The sequence below is a fragment of the Callionymus lyra genome, chromosome 16 (assembly GCF_982586985.1).
Source record: "Callionymus lyra chromosome 16, fCalLyr1.hap1.1, whole genome shotgun sequence".
NCBI lineage: Eukaryota > Metazoa > Chordata > Actinopteri > Syngnathiformes > Callionymidae > Callionymus > Callionymus lyra.
In genome coordinates, this window is record NC_141833.1 from 9,964,393 (window position 1) to 9,988,521 (window position 24,129).

General features: G+C 38.3%; 1 protein-coding gene across 1 annotated transcript in view; it reads left to right on the forward strand.

The window, feature by feature from the left end:
• Window positions 1-919: 919 nt before the first annotated feature.
• Window positions 920-24,129, forward strand: part of map3k20b (mitogen-activated protein kinase kinase kinase 20b) — a 31,662-nt gene continuing 8,452 nt past the window's right edge. The window contains exons 1-3 of the mRNA XM_087811508.1: window positions 920-1,212; window positions 20,171-20,258; window positions 22,907-23,008. Coding sequence (XP_087667634.1) covers window positions 1,054-1,212; window positions 20,171-20,258; window positions 22,907-23,008 — 349 coding nt within the window. The 5' untranslated portion in view covers window positions 920-1,053. The remainder of the gene's footprint in view (window positions 1,213-20,170; window positions 20,259-22,906; window positions 23,009-24,129) is intronic.

Genomic DNA, 24,129 nt, shown 5'->3' on the forward strand with positions numbered 1-24,129 from the left:
TATATATATATATATATATATATATATATATATAAATATAATAACAAACACAGAACAGTAATAACAATTTTGCATCTGGATTGTTGTAATTTGTCAGCTATATATATATAAAGCAATAAAACAATAATAAATAATAATAATTAAAACAAGGACAAGAATAAATAAAGTATTGATGCATAAAAACTGCACAACATTAACTCAGCAACAGGTGAATTCAGGTTTAAAAATATTATCTGATTAAATATATTTTTTATTTGGATTATTATTCAAGACTTTTAATATTCATACAAAGATTTATTCATATCTATATAAATAAACACACATGCACAGTGCTGGGATGTTGACTGACTCACAATGATGTCACACACAACCTGATACACAGAAGTCTAGTTGCTGATGTCATGGCTCCACTAACATGCTAACGTGTGTGAGACGCACTTAAGTAACGTGACTTGTCGCTCAGAGATTTGTGGCCTGAGACGCGCGACAGGCCAGATGCGCGCGTGTGTGCGTGTGTGCGTGTGTGTGTGTGTGTGTGTGTGTGTGTGTGTGTGTGTGTGTGTGTGTGTGTGTGTGTGTGTGTGTGTGTGTGTGTGTGTGTGTGTGTGTGTGTGTGTGTGTGTGTGTGTGTGTGTGTGTGTGTGTGTGTGTGTGTGCGCCCATGTGTGTGTGTGTGTGCGTGTGCACGGCTTTATATAGCCTCACTTATCCAGGAAGAAGGAATGCCTTGGATGCCACTGACCATATTTGAACCTGGCGCTGGTCGCCTGCACTTCCACGGGTTCACCACTACTCGGCGACACACCACCTTGTGTTGTGTTGACAGCTGGACTTTGACTCACAACTCTCCCCTCCCTCTCCTTCCAGCACTTTCTTCTCCAGAACCCGCATCCAGACCCCGGTGACAGGAAGCTTCGGGGCGCCGCTCCTCCTGGACTCATGTGGGATTATACGTCTCTGGACGGACTTTTATTGTGAAGGCTCGAGAGAGACGGTGTGTGTGAGTGTGTGTGTGTGAGCGTGCATGTGTCTCTCTGCTTGAGTCAGTATGCCATGTCGTCCCCCGGCTGGTCGTTTGTGCAGATCAAGCATGAGGACCTGCTCTACTACGAGAACTGTGGCGGCGGCAGCTTCGGGAGCGTGTACCGGGCCCTCTGGGTCTCTCAGGACAAGGAGGTGGCGGTGAAGAAGCTGCTGAGGATCGACAAGGAGGTACGACACACACACACACACACACACACACACACACACACACACACAGGAGTCCTACACTAAAGTTGATGTGGAGGAACATGTGTTTATCTTCCAAATACCTCCGAGTCTCCCCCCTTCCTCCCCCCTCCTCACCCCCCACCCCCACTGGGTTATTCCTGCTGCCATTGTAACGACGAGGTGTGGGGTCAGACTGACCCGGTCCAGCTCGTCCTGCCCTGCGATGACTCGTGCACGCGGGCGTCGGTGGTAGGATTGCTGTGGATGAAGGGTGATCTCACACCTTCGTGCAGTTTGGCAGGTCTGCGTGGATACTAGTGTGTGTTTACACGACTGAGAACGCAAACACGTTAAAGGCAGCAGAGATCAGACAAATGTATGATAAGAAACCATCGACACACATCAACACAGAGTAACACACACCAGTCGAACAGAGGAATAGAAACAAATGCGTATCACTCCGAGACAGACTCACACATACTTATGCCACCCAAGGAGAATAACACAAAGGCACGCATACCACCCCAACACCACCAAACACGCAAAAAGACACACTAACCCAACACAAAGACTTATGAGACACACAGAACCCAACTCATAAACACACACATTCACCACTTTAACTCGGAAACACACACATGCACCACCTTAACTCAGAAACATAAACATGCACCACTTTAACTCATAAACAAACACATTCACCACTTTAACTCAGAAACAAACACATTCACCACTTTAACTCAGAAACACACACATGCACCACCTTAACTCAGAAACATAAACATGCACCACTTTAACTCATAAACAAACACATTCACCACCTTAACTCATAAACAAACACATTCACCACTTTAACTCAGAAACACACACATGCACCACCTTAACTCAGAAACATAAACATCCACCACTTTAACTCAGAAACAAACACATTCACCACTTTAACTCAGAAACACACACATGCACCACCTTAACTCAGAAACACACACATGCACCACCTTAACTCAGAAACATAAACATCCACCACTTTAACTCAGAAACAAACACATTCACCACTTTAACTCAGAAACACACACATGCACCACCTTAACTCAGAAACATAAACATGCACCACTTTAACTCAGAAACACACACATGCACCACCTTAACTCAGAAACATAAACATGCACCACCTTAACTCAGAAACATAAACATGCACCACTTTAACTCATAAACAAACACATGCACCACTTTAACTCAGAAACAAACACATGCACCACTTTAACTCAGAAACATACACATCCACCACTTTAACTCAGAAACAAACACATTCACCACTTTAACTCAGAAACACACACATGCACCACCTTAACTCAGAAACATAAACATGCACCACCTTAACTCAGAAACATAAACATGCACCACCTTAACTCAGAAACATAAACATGCACCACTTTAACTCATAAACAAACACATGCACCACTTTAACTCAGAAACAAACACATTCACCACTTTAACTCAGAAACACACACATCCACCACTTTAACTCATAAACAAACACATTCACCACTTTAACTCAGAAACACACACATGCACCACCTTAACTCAGAAACATAAACATGCACCACTTTAACTCAGAAACAAACACATGCACCACCTTAGCTCAGAAACATAAACATGCACCACCTTAACTCAGAAACATAAACATGCACCACTTTAACTCAGAAACATAAACATGCACCACCTTAACTCAGAAACACACACATGCACCACTTTAACTCATAAACATAAACATGCACCACCTTAACTCAGAAACATAAACATGCACCACTTTAACTCATAAACAAACACATGCACCACCTTAACTCAGAAACATAAACATCCACCACCTTAACTCAGAAACATACACATCCACCACTTTAACTCAGAAACACACACATGCACCACCTTAACTCAGAAACATAAACATGCACCACCTTAACTCATAAACAAACACATTCACCACTTTAACTCAGAAACACACACATGCACCACCTTAACTCAGAAACATAAACATGCACCACCTTAACTCAGAAACATACACATCCACCACTTTAACTCATAAACAAACACATTCACCACTTTAACTCAGAAACACACACATGCACCACCTTAACTCAGAAACATAAACATGCACCACCTTAACTCAGAAACATACACATCCACCACTTTAACTCATAAACAAACACATTCACCACTTTAACTCAGAAACACACACATGCACCACCTTAACTCAGAAACATAAACATGCACCACTTTAACTCATAAACAAACACATCCACCACCTTAACTCAGAAATATAAACATGCACCACTTTAACTCATAAACAAACACATGCACCACTTTAACTCAGAAACACACACATGCACCACCTTAACTCAGAAACATAAACATGCACCACTTTAACTCATAAACAAACACATGCACCACTTTAACTCAGAAACACACACATGCACCACCTTAACTCAGAAACATAAACATGCACCACTTTAACTCATAAATAAACACATGCACCACTTTAACTCAGAAACACACACATGCACCACCTTAACTCAGAAACATAAACATGCACCACCTTAACTCAGAAACATACACATCCACCACTTTAACTCATAAACAAACACATTCACCACTTTAACTCAGAAACACACACATGCACCACCTTAACTCAGAAACATAAACATGCACCACCTTAACTCAGAAACATACACATCCACCACTTTAACTCATAAACAAACACATTCACCACTTTAACTCAGAAACACACACATGCACCACCTTAACTCAGAAACATAAACATGCACCACCTTAACTCAGAAACATACACATCCACCACTTTAACTCATAAACAAACACATTCACCACTTTAACTCAGAAACACACACATGCACCACCTTAACTCAGAAACATAAACATGCACCACTTTAACTCATAAACAAACACATGCACCACCTTAACTCAGAAACATAAACATGCACCACTTTAACTCATAAACAAACACATGCACCACTTTAACTCAGAAACACACACATGCACCACCTTAACTCAGAAACATAAACATGCACCACTTTAACTCATAAACAAACACATGCACCACTTTAACTCAGAAACACACACATGCACCACCTTAACTCAGAAACATAAACATGCACCACTTTAACTCATAAACAAACACATGCACCACTTTAACTCATAAACAAACACATGCACCACTTTAACTCAGAAACACACACATGCACCACTTTAACTCAGAAACACACACATGCACCACCTTAACTCAGAAACATAAACATGCACCACTTTAACTCATAAACAAACACATGCACCAATTTAACTCAGAAACACACACATGCACCACCTTAACTCAGAAACATAAACATGCACCACTTTAACTCATAAACATACACATTCACCAGTTTAACTCATAAACAAACACATGCACCACTTTAACTCATAAACAAACACATGCACCACTTTAACTCAGAAACACACACATGCACCACCTTAACTCAGAAACATAAACATGCACCACTTTAACTCATAAACAAACACATGCACCACTTTAACTCAGAAACACACACATGCACCACCTTAACTCAGAAACATAAACATGCACCACTTTAACTCATAAACAAACACATGCACCACTTTAACTCATAAACAAACACATGCACCACTTTAACTCAGAAACACACACATGCACCACCTTAACTCAGAAACATAAACATGCACCACTTTAACTCATAAACAAACACATGCACCACCTTAACTCATAAACATACACATGCACCACCTTAACTCAGAAACATACACATGCACCACTTTAACTCATAAACATACACATGCACCACTTTAACTCAGAAACATACACATGCACCACTTTAACTCATAAACATAAACATGCACCACTTTAACTCATAAACATACACATGCACCACTTTAACTCATAAACATACACATGCACCACCTTAACTCAGAAACATACACATGCACCACTTTAACTCAGAAACATAAACATGCACCACTTTAACTCAGAAACATAAACATGCACCACTTTAACTCAGAAACATAAACATGCACCACCTTAACTCAGAAATATAAACATGCACCACCTTAACTCAGAAACATACACATGCACCACTTTAACTCATAAACATAAACATGCACCACTTTAACTCAGAAACATAAACATGCACCACTTTAACTCAGAAATATAAACATGCACCACCTTAACTCAGAAATATAAACATGCACCACCTTAACTCAGAAATATAAACATGCACCACTTTAACTCATAAACATAAACATGCACCACTTTAACTCAGAAACATAAACATGCACCACTTTAACTCATAAACATAAACATGCACCACTTTAACTCATAAACATAAACATGCACCACTTTAACTCATAAACATAAACATGCACCACTTTAACTCATAAACATAAACATGCACCACTTTAACTCAGAAATATAAACATGCACCACCTTAACTCATAAACATAAACATGCACCACTTTAACTCAGAAATATAAACATGCACCACCTTAACTCATAAACATAAACATGCACCACTTTAACTCAGAAACATAAACATGCACCACTTTAACTCAGAAATATAAACATGCACCACCTTAACTCAGAAACATACACATGCACCACTTTAACTCAGAAACATAAACATGCACCACTTTAACTCAGAAATATAAACATGCACCACCTTAACTCAGAAATATAAACATGCACCACTTTAACTCAGAAATATAAACATGCACCACTTTAACTCAGAAATATAAACATGCACCACTTTAACTCATAAACATAAACATGCACCACCTTAACTCAGAAATATAAACATGCACCACTTTAACTCAGAAATATAAACATGCACCACCTTAACTCAGAAATATAAACATGCACCACTTTAACTCAGAAATATAAACATGCACCACCTTAACTCAGAAATATAAACATGCACCACTTTAACTCAGAAATATAAACATGCACCACCTTAACTCAGAAATATAAACATGCACCACCTTAACTCAGAAATATAAACATGCACCACCTTAACTCAGAAATATAAAAATGCACCACTTTAACTCAGAAATATAAACATGCACCACCTTAACTCAGAAATATAAAAATGCACCACTTTAACTCAGAAATATAAACATGCACCACTTTAACTCATAAATATAAACATGCACCACCTTAACTCAGAAATATAAACATGCACCACTTTAACTCAGAAATATAAACATGCACCACCTTAACTCAGAAATATAAACATGCACCACTTTAACTCAGAAATATAAACATGCACCACCTTAACTCAGAAATATAAACATGCACCACCTTAACTCAGAAACATAAACATGCACCACCTTAACTCAGAAATATAAACATGCACCACTTTAACTCAGAAACATAAACATGCACCACTTTAACTCAGAAATATAAACATGCACCACTTTAACTCAGAAACACACACATGCACCACTTTAACTCAGAAACAAACACATGCACCACTTTAACTCATAAACATACACATGCACCACTTTAACTCATAAACATACACATGCACCACTTTAACTCAGAAACACACACATGCACCACTTTAACTCAGAAACATAAACATGCACCACTTTAACTCAGAAACATACACATGCACCACTTTAACTCATAAACATACACATGCACCACTTTAACTCAGAAACACACACATGCACCACTTTAACTCAGAAACATACACATGCACCACTTTAACTCAGAAACATACACATGCACCACTTTAACTCAGAAACATACACATGCACCACTTTAACTCAGAAACATACACATGCACCACTTTAACTCAGAAACATAAACATGCACCACTTTAACACAGAAACATACACATGCACCACTTTTACTCAGAAACACACACATGCACCACCTTAACTCAGAAACATACACATGCACCACCTTAACTCAGAAATATAAACATGCACCACTTTAACTCAGAAACATAAACATGCACCACTTTTACTCAGAAACACACACATGCACCACCTTAACTCAGAAACATACACATGCACCACCTTAACTCAGAAATATAAACATGCACCACTTTAACTCATAAACATACACATGCACCACTTTAACTCAGAAACACACACATGCACCACCTTAACTCAGAAACATACACATGCACCACTTTAACTCAGAAATATAAACATGCACCACTTTAACTCATAAACATACACATGCACCACTTTAACTCAGAAACACACACATGCACCACCTTAACTCAGAAACATACACATGCACCACTTTAACTCATAAACATACACATGCACCACTTTAACTCAGAAACACACACATGCACCACCTTAACTCAGAAACACACACATGCACCACTTTGACTCAGAAACATAAACATGCACCACTTTAACTCATAAACAAACACATCCACCACTTTAACTCAGAAACAAACACATGCACCACTTTAACTCAGAAACATACACATGCACCACCTTAACTCAGAAACATACACATGCACCACCTTAACTCAGAAACATACACATGCACCACCTTGACTCAGAAACACACACATGCACCACTTTAACTCGGAAACAAACACATCCACCACTTTAACTCAGAAACAAACACATGCACCACTTTAACTCAGAAACAAACACATCCACCACTTTAACTCAGAAACAAACACATGCACCACTTTAACTCAGAAACATACACATCCACCACTTTAACTCAGAAACAAACACATCCACCACTTTAACTCAGAAACAAACACATGCACCACTTTAACTCAGAAACATACACATGCACCACCTTAACTCAGAAACATACACATGCACCACCTTAACTCAGAAACATACACATGCACCACCTTGACTCAGAAACACATTCACCACCTTAACTCAGAAACATACACATGCACCACCTTAACTCATAAACACATTCACCACCTTAACTCAGAAACATACACATGCACCACCTTGATTCAGAAACACATTCACCACCTTAACTCAGAAACATACACATGCACCACCTTAACTCATAAACACATTCACCACCTTAACTCAGAAACATACTCATGCACCACCTTAACTCAGAAACATACACATGCACCACCTTAACTCATAAACACATTCACCACCTTAACTCAGAAACATACACATGCATCACCTTTACTCATAAACACATTCACCACCTTAACTCAGAAACATACACATGCACCACTTTAACTCATAAACATACACATGCACCACCTTAACTCAGAAACACACACATGCACCACCTTAACTCAGAAACATAAACATGCACCACTTTAACTCATAAACAAACACATGCACCACCTTAACTCATAAACATACACATGCACCACCTTAACTCAGAAACATACACATGCACCACTTTAACTCATAAACATACACATGCACCACTTTAACTCAGAAACATACACATGCACCACTTTAACTCATAAACATAAACATGCACCACTTTAACTCATAAACATACACATGCACCACTTTAACTCATAAACATACACATGCACCACCTTAACTCAGAAACATACACATGCACCACTTTAACTCAGAAACATAAACATGCACCACTTTAACTCAGAAACATAAACATGCACCACTTTAACTCAGAAACATAAACATGCACCACCTTAACTCAGAAATATAAACATGCACCACCTTAACTCAGAAACATACACATGCACCACTTTAACTCATAAACATAAACATGCACCACTTTAACTCAGAAACATAAACATGCACCACTTTAACTCAGAAATATAAACATGCACCACCTTAACTCAGAAATATAAACATGCACCACCTTAACTCAGAAATATAAACATGCACCACTTTAACTCATAAACATAAACATGCACCACTTTAACTCAGAAACATAAACATGCACCACTTTAACTCATAAACATAAACATGCACCACTTTAACTCATAAACATAAACATGCACCACTTTAACTCATAAACATAAACATGCACCACTTTAACTCATAAACATAAACATGCACCACTTTAACTCAGAAATATAAACATGCACCACCTTAACTCATAAACATAAACATGCACCACTTTAACTCAGAAATATAAACATGCACCACCTTAACTCATAAACATAAACATGCACCACTTTAACTCAGAAACATAAACATGCACCACTTTAACTCAGAAATATAAACATGCACCACCTTAACTCAGAAACATACACATGCACCACTTTAACTCAGAAACATAAACATGCACCACTTTAACTCAGAAATATAAACATGCACCACCTTAACTCAGAAATATAAACATGCACCACTTTAACTCAGAAATATAAACATGCACCACTTTAACTCAGAAATATAAACATGCACCACTTTAACTCATAAACATAAACATGCACCACCTTAACTCAGAAATATAAACATGCACCACTTTAACTCAGAAATATAAACATGCACCACCTTAACTCAGAAATATAAACATGCACCACTTTAACTCAGAAATATAAACATGCACCACCTTAACTCAGAAATATAAACATGCACCACTTTAACTCAGAAATATAAACATGCACCACCTTAACTCAGAAATATAAACATGCACCACCTTAACTCAGAAATATAAACATGCACCACCTTAACTCAGAAATATAAAAATGCACCACTTTAACTCAGAAATATAAACATGCACCACCTTAACTCAGAAATATAAAAATGCACCACTTTAACTCAGAAATATAAACATGCACCACTTTAACTCATAAATATAAACATGCACCACCTTAACTCAGAAATATAAACATGCACCACTTTAACTCAGAAATATAAACATGCACCACCTTAACTCAGAAATATAAACATGCACCACTTTAACTCAGAAATATAAACATGCACCACCTTAACTCAGAAATATAAACATGCACCACCTTAACTCAGAAACATAAACATGCACCACCTTAACTCAGAAATATAAACATGCACCACTTTAACTCAGAAACATAAACATGCACCACTTTAACTCAGAAATATAAACATGCACCACTTTAACTCAGAAACACACACATGCACCACTTTAACTCAGAAACAAACACATGCACCACTTTAACTCATAAACATACACATGCACCACTTTAACTCATAAACATACACATGCACCACTTTAACTCAGAAACACACACATGCACCACTTTAACTCAGAAACATAAACATGCACCACTTTAACTCAGAAACATACACATGCACCACTTTAACTCATAAACATACACATGCACCACTTTAACTCAGAAACACACACATGCACCACTTTAACTCAGAAACATACACATGCACCACTTTAACTCAGAAACATACACATGCACCACTTTAACTCAGAAACATACACATGCACCACTTTAACTCAGAAACATACACATGCACCACTTTAACTCAGAAACATAAACATGCACCACTTTAACACAGAAACATACACATGCACCACTTTTACTCAGAAACACACACATGCACCACCTTAACTCAGAAACATACACATGCACCACCTTAACTCAGAAATATAAACATGCACCACTTTAACTCAGAAACATAAACATGCACCACTTTTACTCAGAAACACACACATGCACCACCTTAACTCAGAAACATACACATGCACCACCTTAACTCAGAAATATAAACATGCACCACTTTAACTCATAAACATACACATGCACCACTTTAACTCAGAAACACACACATGCACCACCTTAACTCAGAAACATACACATGCACCACTTTAACTCAGAAATATAAACATGCACCACTTTAACTCATAAACATACACATGCACCACTTTAACTCAGAAACACACACATGCACCACCTTAACTCAGAAACATACACATGCACCACTTTAACTCATAAACATACACATGCACCACTTTAACTCAGAAACACACACATGCACCACCTTAACTCAGAAACACACACATGCACCACTTTGACTCAGAAACATAAACATGCACCACTTTAACTCATAAACAAACACATCCACCACTTTAACTCAGAAACAAACACATGCACCACTTTAACTCAGAAACATACACATGCACCACCTTAACTCAGAAACATACACATGCACCACCTTAACTCAGAAACATACACATGCACCACCTTGACTCAGAAACACACACATGCACCACTTTAACTCGGAAACAAACACATCCACCACTTTAACTCAGAAACAAACACATGCACCACTTTAACTCAGAAACAAACACATCCACCACTTTAACTCAGAAACAAACACATGCACCACTTTAACTCAGAAACATACACATCCACCACTTTAACTCAGAAACAAACACATCCACCACTTTAACTCAGAAACAAACACATGCACCACTTTAACTCAGAAACATACACATGCACCACCTTAACTCAGAAACATACACATGCACCACCTTAACTCAGAAACATACACATGCACCACCTTGACTCAGAAACACATTCACCACCTTAACTCAGAAACATACACATGCACCACCTTAACTCATAAACACATTCACCACCTTAACTCAGAAACATACACATGCACCACCTTGATTCAGAAACACATTCACCACCTTAACTCAGAAACATACACATGCACCACCTTAACTCATAAACACATTCACCACCTTAACTCAGAAACATACTCATGCACCACCTTAACTCAGAAACATACACATGCACCACCTTAACTCATAAACACATTCACCACCTTAACTCAGAAACATACACATGCATCACCTTTACTCATAAACACATTCACCACCTTAACTCAGAAACATACACATGCACCACCTTAACTCAGAAACATACACATGCACCACCTTAACTCATAAACACATTCACAACCTTAACTCAGAAACATACACATGCACCACCTTAACTCAGAAACATACACATGCACCACCTTAACTCCTAAACACATTCACCACCTTAACTCATAAACATACACATGCACAACCTTAACTCAGAAACATATACTTGCGCCACCTTAAATCAGAAACATACGCATGCACCAACTTAACTCAGAAACATACACATGCACCACCTTAACACAGAAACATACACATGCACCACCTTAACTTAGAAACATACACATGCACCACCTTAACTCAGAAACATACACATGCACCACCTTAACTCATAAACATACACATGCACCACCTTAACTCAGAAACATACACATGCACCACCTTAACTCAGAAACATACACATTCACCACCTTAACTCAGAAACATACACTTGCATCACCTTAACTCATAAACACATTCACCACCTTAACTCAGAAACATACACTTGCATCACCTTAACTCAGAAACAAACACATGCACCACCTTAACTCATAAACATACACTTGCACCACCGTGACTCATTAACACATTCACCACCTTAACTCAGAAACATACACATTCACCACCTTAACTCAGAAACATACACATGCACCAACTTGACTCAAAAACACGAACATGCACCACCTTAACTCAGAAACACACACATGCACCTGCTTAACTCAGAAACATACACATGCACCACCTTAACCCAGAAACATACACATGAACCACCTTAACTCAGAAACACACACATGCACCACCTTAACTCAGAAATATACACAAGCACCACCTTAACTAAGAAACATACACATGCACCACCTTAACTCAGAAACATACACATGCACCACCTTAACTCAGAAACACACACATGCACCACCTTAACTCAGAAATATACACAAGCACCACCTTAACTAAGAAACATACACATTCACCACCTTAACTCAGAAACATACACATGCACCACCTTAACTCAGAAACATACACATGCACCACCTTAACTCATAAACATACACATGCACCACCTTAACCCAGAAACATACACATGAACCACCTTAACTCAGAAACACACACATGCACCACCTTAACTCAGAAATATACACAAGCACCACCTTAACTAAGAAACATACACATTCACCACCTTAACTCAGAAACATACACATGCACCACCTTAACTCAGAAACATACACATGCACCACCTTAACTCAAAAACACACACATGCACCACCTTAACTCAGAAACATACACATGCACCACCTTAACTCATAAACACATTCGCCACCTTAACTCAGAAACATACACATGCACCACCATAACTCAGAAACATACACATGCACCACCTTAACTCAGAAACATACACATGCACCACCTTAACTCAGAAACATACACATGCACCACCTTAACTCATAAACATACACATGCACCACCTTAACCCAGAAACATACACATGAACCACCTTAACTCAGAAACACACACATGCACCACCTTAACTCAGAAATATACACAAGCACCACCTTAACTAAGAAACATACACATTCACCACCTTAACTCAGAAACATACACATGCACCACCTTAACTCAGAAACATACACATGCACCACCTTAACTCAAAAACACACACATGCACCACCTTAACTCAGAAACATACACATGCACCACCTTAACTCATAAACACATTCGCCACCTTAACTCAGAAACATACACATGCACCACCATAACTCAGAAACATACACATGCACCACCTTAACTCAGAAACATACACATGCACCACCTTAACTCAGAAACATACACATGCACCACCTTAACTCCTAAACACATTCACCACCTTAACTCATAAACATACACATGCACAACCTTAACTCAGAAACATATACTTGCGCCACCTTAAATCAGAAACATACGCATGCACCAACTTAACTCAGAAACATACACATGCACCACCTTAACACAGAAACATACACATGCACCACCTTAACTCAGAAACATACACATGCACCACCTTAACTCAGAAACATACACATGCACCACCTTAACTCAGAAACATACACATGCACCACCTTAACTCATAAACACATTCACCACCTTAACTCAGAAACATACACTTGCATCACCTTAACTCAGAAACAAACACATGCACCACCTTAACTCATAAACACAATCACCACCTTAACTCAGAAACATACACTTGCATCACCTTAACTCATAAACATACACTTGCACCACCGTGACTCATTAACACATTCACCACCTTAACTCAGAAACATACACATGCACCTGCTTAACTCAGAAACATACACATGAACCACCTTAACTCAGAAACACACACATGCACCACCTTAACTCAGAAATATACACAAGCACCACCTTAACTAAGAAACATACACATTCACCACCTTAACTCAGAAACATACACATGCACCACCTTAACTCATAAACATACACATGCACCACCTTAGCTCAAAAACACACACATGCACCACCTTAACTCATAAACACATTCGCCACCTTAACTCAGAAACATACACATGCACCACCATAACTCAGAAACATACACATGCACCACCTTAACTCAGAAACATACACATGCACCACCTTAACTCAGGAACACACTTGCACCACCTTAACTCAGAAACATACACTTGCACCACCTTAACTCAGAAACATACACATGCACCACCTTAGCTCAGAAACATACACATGCATCACCTTAACTCATAAACACATTCACCACCTTAACTCAGAAACATACACATGCACCACCTTAACTCAGAAACATACACATGCACCACCTTAACTCATAAACACATTCACCACCTTAACTCAGAAACATACACATGCACCACCTTAACTCATAAACACATTCACAACCTTAACTCAGAAACATACACATGCACCACCTTAACTCAGAAACATACACATGCACCACCTTAACTCCTAAACACATTCACCACCTTAACTCATAAACATACACATGCACAACCTTAACTCAGAAACATATACTTGCGCCACCTTAAATCAGAAACATACGCATGCACCAACTTAACTCAGAAACATACACATGCACCACCTTAACACAGAAACATACACATGCACCACCTTAACTTAGAAACATACACATGCACCACCTTAACTCAGAAACATACACATGCACCACCTTAACTCATAAACATACACATGCACCACCTTAACTCAGAAACATACACATGCACCACCTTAACTCAGAAACATACACATTCACCACCTTAACTCAGAAACATACACTTGCATCACCTTAACTCATAAACACATTCACCACCTTAACTCAGAAACATACACTTGCATCACCTTAACTCATAAACACATTCACCACCTTAACTCAGAAACATACACTTGCATCACCTTAACTCAGAAACAAACACATGCACCACCTTAACTCATAAACATACACTTGCACCACCGTGACTCATTAACACATTCACCACCTTAACTCAGAAACATACACATGCACCAACTTGACTCAAAAACACGAACATGCACCACCTTAACTCAGAAACACACACATGCACCTGCTTAACTCAGAAACATACACATGCACCACCTTAACCCAGAAACATACACATGAACCACCTTAACTCAGAAACACACACATGCACCACCTTAACTCAGAAATATACACAAGCACCACCTTAACTAAGAAACATACACATTCACCACCTTAACTCAGAAACATACACATGCACCACCTTAACTCAGAAACATACACATGCACCACCTTAACTCAGAAACACACACATGCACCACCTTAACTCAGAAATATACACAAGCACCACCTTAACTAAGAAACATACACATTCACCACCTTAACTCAGAAACATACACATGCACCACCTTAACTCAGAAACATACACATGCACCACCTTAACTCATAAACATACACATGCACCACCTTAACCCAGAAACATACACATGAACCACCTTAACTCAGAAACACACACATGCACCACCTTAACTCAGAAATATACACAAGCACCACCTTAACTAAGAAACATACACATTCACCACCTTAACTCAGAAACATACACATGCACCACCTTAACTCAGAAACATACACATGCACCACCTTAACTCAAAAACACACACATGCACCACCTTAACTCAGAAACATACACATGCACCACCTTAACTCATAAACACATTCGCCACCTTAACTCAGAAACATACACATGCACCACCATAACTCAGAAACATACACATGCACCACCTTAACTCAGAAACATACACATGCACCACCTTAACTCAGAAACACACTTGCACCACCTTAACTCAGAAACATACACTTGCACCACCTTAACTCAGAAACATACACATGCACCACCTTAGCTCAGAAACACACTTGCACAACCTTAACTCAGAAACATACACATGCACCACCTTAGCTCAAAAACACACACATGCACCACCTTAACTCAGAAACATACACATGCACCACCATAACTCAGAAACATACACATGCACCACCTTAACTCAGAAACATACACATGCACCACCTTAACTCATAAACACATTCACCACCTTAACTCAGAAACATACACATGCACCACCTTAACTCAGAAACATACACATGCACCACCTTAACTCAGAAACATACACATGCACCACCTTAACTCATAAACACATTCACCACCTTAACTCAGAAGCATACACATGCACCACCTTAACTCAGAAACATACACATGCACCACCTTAACTCCTAAACACATTCACCACCTTAACTCATAAACATACACATGCACAACCTTAACTCAGAAACATATACTTGCGCCACCTTAAATCAGAAACATACGCATGCACCAACTTAACTCAGAAACATACACATGCACCACCTTAACTCATAAACATACACATGCACCACCTTAGCTCAAAAACACACACATGCACCACCTTAACTCAGAAACATACACATGCACCACCTTAACTCATAAACACATTCGCCACCTTAACTCAGAAACATACACATGCACCACCATAACTCAGAAACATACACATGCACCACCTTAACTCAGAAACATACACATGCACCACCTTAACTCAGAAAGACACTTGCACCACCTTAACTCAGAAACATACACTTGCACCACCTTAACTCAGAAACATACACATGCACCACCTTAGCTCAGAAACACACTTGCACAACCTTAACTCAGAAACATACACATGTACCACCTTAGCTCAAAAACACACACATGCACCACCTTAACTCAGAAACATACACATGCACCACCATAACTCAGAAACATACACATGCACCACCTTAACTCAGAAACATACACATGCACCACCATAACTCAGAAACATACACATGCACCACCATAACTCAGAAACATACACATGCACCACCTTAACTCAGAAACATACACATGCACCACCTTAACTCAGAAACATACACATGCACCACCATAACTCAGAAACATACACATGCACCACCTTAACTCAGAAACATACACATGCACCACCATAACTCAGAAACATACACATGCACCACCATAACTCAGAAACATACACATGCACCACCATAACTCAGAAACATACACATGCACCACCATAACTCAGAAACATACACATGCACCACCATAACTCAGAAACATACACATGCACCACCTTAACTCAGAAACATAAACATGCACCACCTTAACTTAGAAACATACACATGCACCACCTTCACTTAGAAACATAAACATGCACCACCTTAACTCAGAAACATAAACATGCACCACCTTAACTTAGAAACATACACATGCACCACCTTAATTCAGAAACATAAACATGCACCACCTTAACTTAGAAACATACACATGCACCACCTTCACTTAGAAACATACACATCCACCACCTTAATTTAGAAACATACACATGCACCACCTTAACTTAGAAACATACACATGCACCACCTTAACTCAGAAACATAAACATGCACCACCTTAACTTAGAAACATAAACATGCACCACCTTAACTTAGAAACATACACATGCACCACCTTAATTCAGAAACATAAACATGCACCACCTTAACTTAGAAACATACACATGCACCACCTTCACTTAGAAACATACACATCCACCACCTTAATTTAGAAACATACACATGCACCACCTTAACTTAGAAACATACACATGCACCACCTTAACTCAGAAACATAAACATGCACCACCTTAACTTAGAAACATAAACATGCACCACCTTCACTTAGAAACATACACATGCACCACCTTAACTCAGAAACATAAACATGCACCACCTTAACTTAGAAACATACACATGCACCACCTTAACTTAGAAACATACACATGCACCACCTTAACTCAGAAACATAAACATGCACCACCTTAACTTAGAAACATACACATGCACCACCTTCACTTAGAAACATACACATCCACCACCTTAATTTAGAAACATACACATGCACCACCTTAACTTAGAAACATACACATGCACCACCTTAACTTAGAAACATACACATGCACCACCTTAACTCAGAAACATAAACATGCACCACCTTAACTTAGAAACATACACATGCACCACCTTCACTTAGAAACATACACATCCACCACCTTAATTTAGAAACATACACATGCACCACCTTAACTCAGAAACATAAACATGCACCACCTTAACTTAGAAACATACACATGCACCACCTTCACTTATAAACATACACATCCACCACCTTAATTTAGAAACATACACATGCACCACCTTAACTTAGAAACACACACATGCACCACCTTAACTCATAAACATGCACCACCTTAACTTAGAAACATACACATGCACCACCTTCACTTAGAAACATACACATGCACCACCTTAACTCAGAAACATAAACATGGACCACCTTAACTTATAAACATACACATGCACCACCTTAACTTAGAAACATACACATGCACCACCTTAACTCAGAAACATAAACATGCACCACCTTAACTTAGAAACATACACATGCACCACCTTCACTTAGAAACATACACATCCACCACCTTAATTTAGAAACATACACATGCACCATCTTAACTCAAACATAAACCACCCTAACACAGAAACACACAAAGTAACACACCAACCTAACATAAAGATGTTTAACACACACAGAGAACAAGAACCGAAACACCACTCATGTACCACCCGTAACGGAAACACACAAAGTAACACACCAACCTAACATAAAGATGTATAACACACACAGAGAACAAGAACCGAAACACCACTCATGCACCACCCGTAACGGAAACACACATTCACCACCCAAGAACAGAAACACAAAGACACACACCACCCCAACACCTAAACACACATTCACCATGCAGGAACAGAAACATAATCAAAGACAAACACACATGCATCACCCCAAAGGAACAGCAGAAATACACACATCGACATAGACACGCACACAAACGACCCTAACACAAAAAGACCAACAACCAAAACACAGAGACAGAAAACACTTACACGGCACCCCAAAAAAGGCTGACACTTCCACCAACACAACACAGAAACCCACACATGCAACACCTCAACACAGAAACTCACATACCTAACACACAAAAAGACTACACACAAATAGACACGGGAGCGTCAAAGTAAAAGCATCAGGACGATGAATATCTGTTGTGTGACTTGTGATTAAAAACATGGACGTCGACTTCTTATGTTTGTCGCTCAGACGAAGGTGGTTCAGACTGTTTTGCTTCGTGATGTTAGAGTGAAACTACAAAGTCTTCTGATCATTTACTATATTTATTTGTTTGTTTTTATTCAATTATTTAATATTTCTCATTCATTTCTTCAAGTTCCCATGTTGTTTGTTTCTTTCCTCAAAAGCTACTGTGACAAAGGTGTCCCTCATAATGACGTGAACCATAATAATCTGGAAGAAAAACACATTCAAATGTAAATGTTGTTAGAATAAATTTATAATCACATATATTAATTAGTTTAAACTAATGTTATTGAATGAATTAAATCAAATTGTCTGTGAAAGTCTCGACGTGGATATAAAGTTTTGTTCCTTCCTTCAGGCGGAGATTCTCAGCGTCCTGAGTCACAAGAACATCATCCAGTTTTATGGAGCCGTGCTGGAATCTCCCAACTATGGCATTGTCACAGGTCAGCGCCCGGAGTGTGTGTGTGTGTGTGTGTGTGAGTGTGTTTGTGTGTGTGCGAGACGTGTGCGACATCTCGTGTGTCCCTGAGAGTCCGACTCCACATCCGTCACTTACGACCTTCAAGAGCAGTTTGATCACGATTTGTTTCTTCGGCGAATAAAGTCACAGACGAGTCTGAGAGCAGAAGAGTTTCCTCGCGGGACTGTTTACCTCTGTTTACATTAGTCTTTGTGCGTTTATTCTGTTTACGTTAGTCTTTGTGCGTTTATTCTGTTTACGTTAGTCTTTGTGCGTTTATTCTGTTTACGTTAGTCTTTGTGCGTTTATTCTGTTTACGTTAGTCTTTGTGCGTTTATTCTGTTTACGTTAGTCTTTGTGCGTTTCTTCTGCTTACATTAATCTTTGTGCGTTTCATGTCTTTACGTTAGTCTTTGTGCGTTTCATGTGTTTACGTTAGTCTTTGTGCGTTTCTTCTGCTCTCATCTCACAAGTGATAAACAAGCAGGTCAAGACTTTGTTTCTGACCCACTTTAATCTCAAATAAAACGAGATCTGCAGCGTATATTTCATCCAAATCAGCCATTATCGCTCGCCCTGATGACCTGTGTGTGTGTGTGTGTGTGTGTGTGTGTGTGTGTGTGTGTGTGCGTGTGTTTGTGTGTGGGATTCTAAATGCCATTCCTGGCAGGACATTTGTAACTGAGACCTGCATGTTTGCTCACAGTCGTGAGGTAGAAAGCTAAGCGAGGTTGATAAAGAGCTGGATTATACGTCTAGAGTTTAATGTCTCTGGATTAATATTCTAGTCCAAGTGTGTTGACATGACAACCATGTTGAGCATCAGGTGGTTCGTTCGGAGGAAGAAAATCTAATTCTGTTTAAACAACAAAACTACTATGATGAGGAAAAACATCTATAATTCAACTCTTTATACAGGACAGTGTAGGACGTTACTTAAGTAATAAAAGAAAATAATATTTTATTATTTACAAGTATTGTAAGTATTAGAAAAAAAAAAGGATAAATAAAGTAACGATGTGAATAAAAGAATAAAAGATAAAATGATGGTTATATTGAGAGAATTATTATTATTATTATTTGATCTTATTTTTTTATTTTTTATTTGTTGTCTTAACACAAAAATCAAAAAACAAAAATAATGTCGCGACACAAAGGGGCTGCACAAATAAACAAAACAAAATGTTCTCACAGCAAAAAAGAAAATATAAGGTCAACATAAAAAACAAAAACCTATTAACAACATGAAAGATAAAGCATGTTCAACATAAAGCTGAACAAAAAGTGACACTACTACACAAACTTTACATAAAAATATGAAATCTTTCAATTACACAAAAAACGACACAAGTTCGACATAAAAAAACACTTAATGCTTTCTTCACAAATAAACTACACAAGCCCAACAAAAAGAACACAAATGAGGTCACAACAAAACAAATGACACAAACTCAACATGAGAAAAATATATTTTAATGACACAAAAAAAACACACAATCTCAACATGAAGAAATATATATTTTAACTTCACAAAAGACAACATAAACACAACATAAAAAATATATTTTAATGACACAAAAGACAACATGAACTCAACATAAAAACCAAAAATGTTGTCACAACACAAAAAAGTAAATAAAGTCTATATAAAAAAAACTAAGAAGATAACACACGTTCAACATAAAAAGAACAGAAATCTTGTACCAACACAAGCGACTACACAAGCTCAACATAAACCACAAATGAAGTCACAACACAAAAATGACTTAAACTCAACATAAAAAAAAAGAAAAATCTTATACTGACTCAAAAAACTACACAGACTTGACGTTAAGAAAATCTTGTACGACACAAAAAACTAAACAAACTCAACAAAAAAGTTCTAATTATGTTCCCCTGGTGCATTCTGGGTCTTTATCTGCTGCTACAGTTTGTAGGTTCGAGACGTTCACTTGTTCTTGGCACAAGATCTGAGCTTCTGGATCTCGTCCAGGAAAATCTACGTCGAAAAAATGAGAAACATTTAAAAATGTTTCTATGAGCCTCACGCCAGACTCCAGTCAGTTGTTGGTTCGACTCCACGGCTCAAACCTCATGAACCCGAATTATGTCGAGATAATTCAAGACTTCTGGTTCAGATGCTACAAGCTAATGGTGGGACTAAAAGGTCACTGAGTCCACATTAGCTTCAGCCTATAGTTGTGCCCTTGAGCAAGACACTGAAAGCATTGAAGGTTCAAGAAAAGATCAAATTACAATCTTTAAGAAATATTTTGGACCTGACCTCAATAAAACTTCAAACTGTTGCAGGGCATTATGGGACATTTTCAGTACTTTGTAGAACATCATTTCACCATATTAGGCGTGAGGGTCTTACATTTGAAACTGGATTGATCAAAAGTATTTTCTTAATAAATGGTCAACAGTTTGAAACACTTTTTTTGTGGAACAGTTGAATGTTTTATTGTAGTCCCTGATGCAGTTAATATAGATTATATGATTATTAATCAAAATGAAATGAGAAAGATAAGATTAGATCGTCTAACACTAATATTTTATGCTAAAGAGATGTTGTTGTTTTTTTCATCTTGGTTCAGTGGAAGTCATGATCTGTGTTTGTTTCTGGAACAGAGTTCGCCAGTGGAGGCTCTTTGTACGAGTATCTGTCCAGCGAGCAGAGCGAGGAGATGGACATGGAGCAGATCATGACGTGGGCTATACAGATCGCCAAAGGTACAACATGTCTTTTTTTTTTTGTCATACTTCTCTTATGGTTTTGATTTCAATTAAAATATAGTAATTCAAGTTTTTTAAATGTTTTTACAATGAACATGCAAATATTCAAAAAGTTGATTCATTTTTGCGTTGCAATTAAACCTCCAACCGATGCATTAGTTGCGTCTAAAGGAACAATGAAATCTTGAGAGACCACAATCAAAATTTAAATGTCCCCTAAAAATCGGAATATATCGAGATATATCGCATTGAATCGTAACTGACCTGAAAACATTGTATCAATTGCATCGTGAGCGGAATATATCATATCGAATTATATCGTGTGCTGAATATATCGTATCAAATCATATTTTAAACTGAACGTATCGTATCAATGGTATTGTAAACTGAATATATAGTATCAAAATATATCGTCCGCTGGATATGTATGGTGGTATGTAAGTAGGTAAGTAATATTTGTATAGCGCTTTTCTAGATCAGAGTCACAAAGCGCTTAAACAATCAATACAATACCCAATAAAATAGATGCTTTAAGGTCAAGACAACACTGAGACAAACACAGAAGTCTCAGAGAATCAAGGAAAAGTCTGTACAAATAAGAATGTCTTAAGATGCTTCTTGAAGTCAGTAGATCCATCAAACACAGAGGGAGAGGAAGATCGTTCCAAAGCTTAGGAGCAAAAGCCTAGAAGGATTTCTCTCCTCTGGTCCTGAACTGTGTTCAGGAACCATTAGTAGATTCTGATCCACAGACCTCAGAGCCCGAGCTGGGGTGTAAGGCTGGATCAGATCACATATGTAAGGAGGAGCCTGACCATGAATAGATCTGAAAGTAAGAACCAGAATTTTGAACCAGAAGTTGATCCTAAAATAAACTGGCAGCCAGTGAAGAGTTTTAAGGATCGGGGAAATGTGAGTTCTTCTACTAGAGCGGGTCAGAATTGTCACTGCAGAGTTTTGTATTAACTGCAGGCAAGACAGCTCCTTCTTTTTAAGACATGAAAACAAACTGTTGCAGTAGTCCAGACGAGTAGACACAAATGCATCGATAATAAGCTCCAGATCATACTGGATCTGAATATATCATGTTGAATCATATTTTAAGCTGAATATATCAT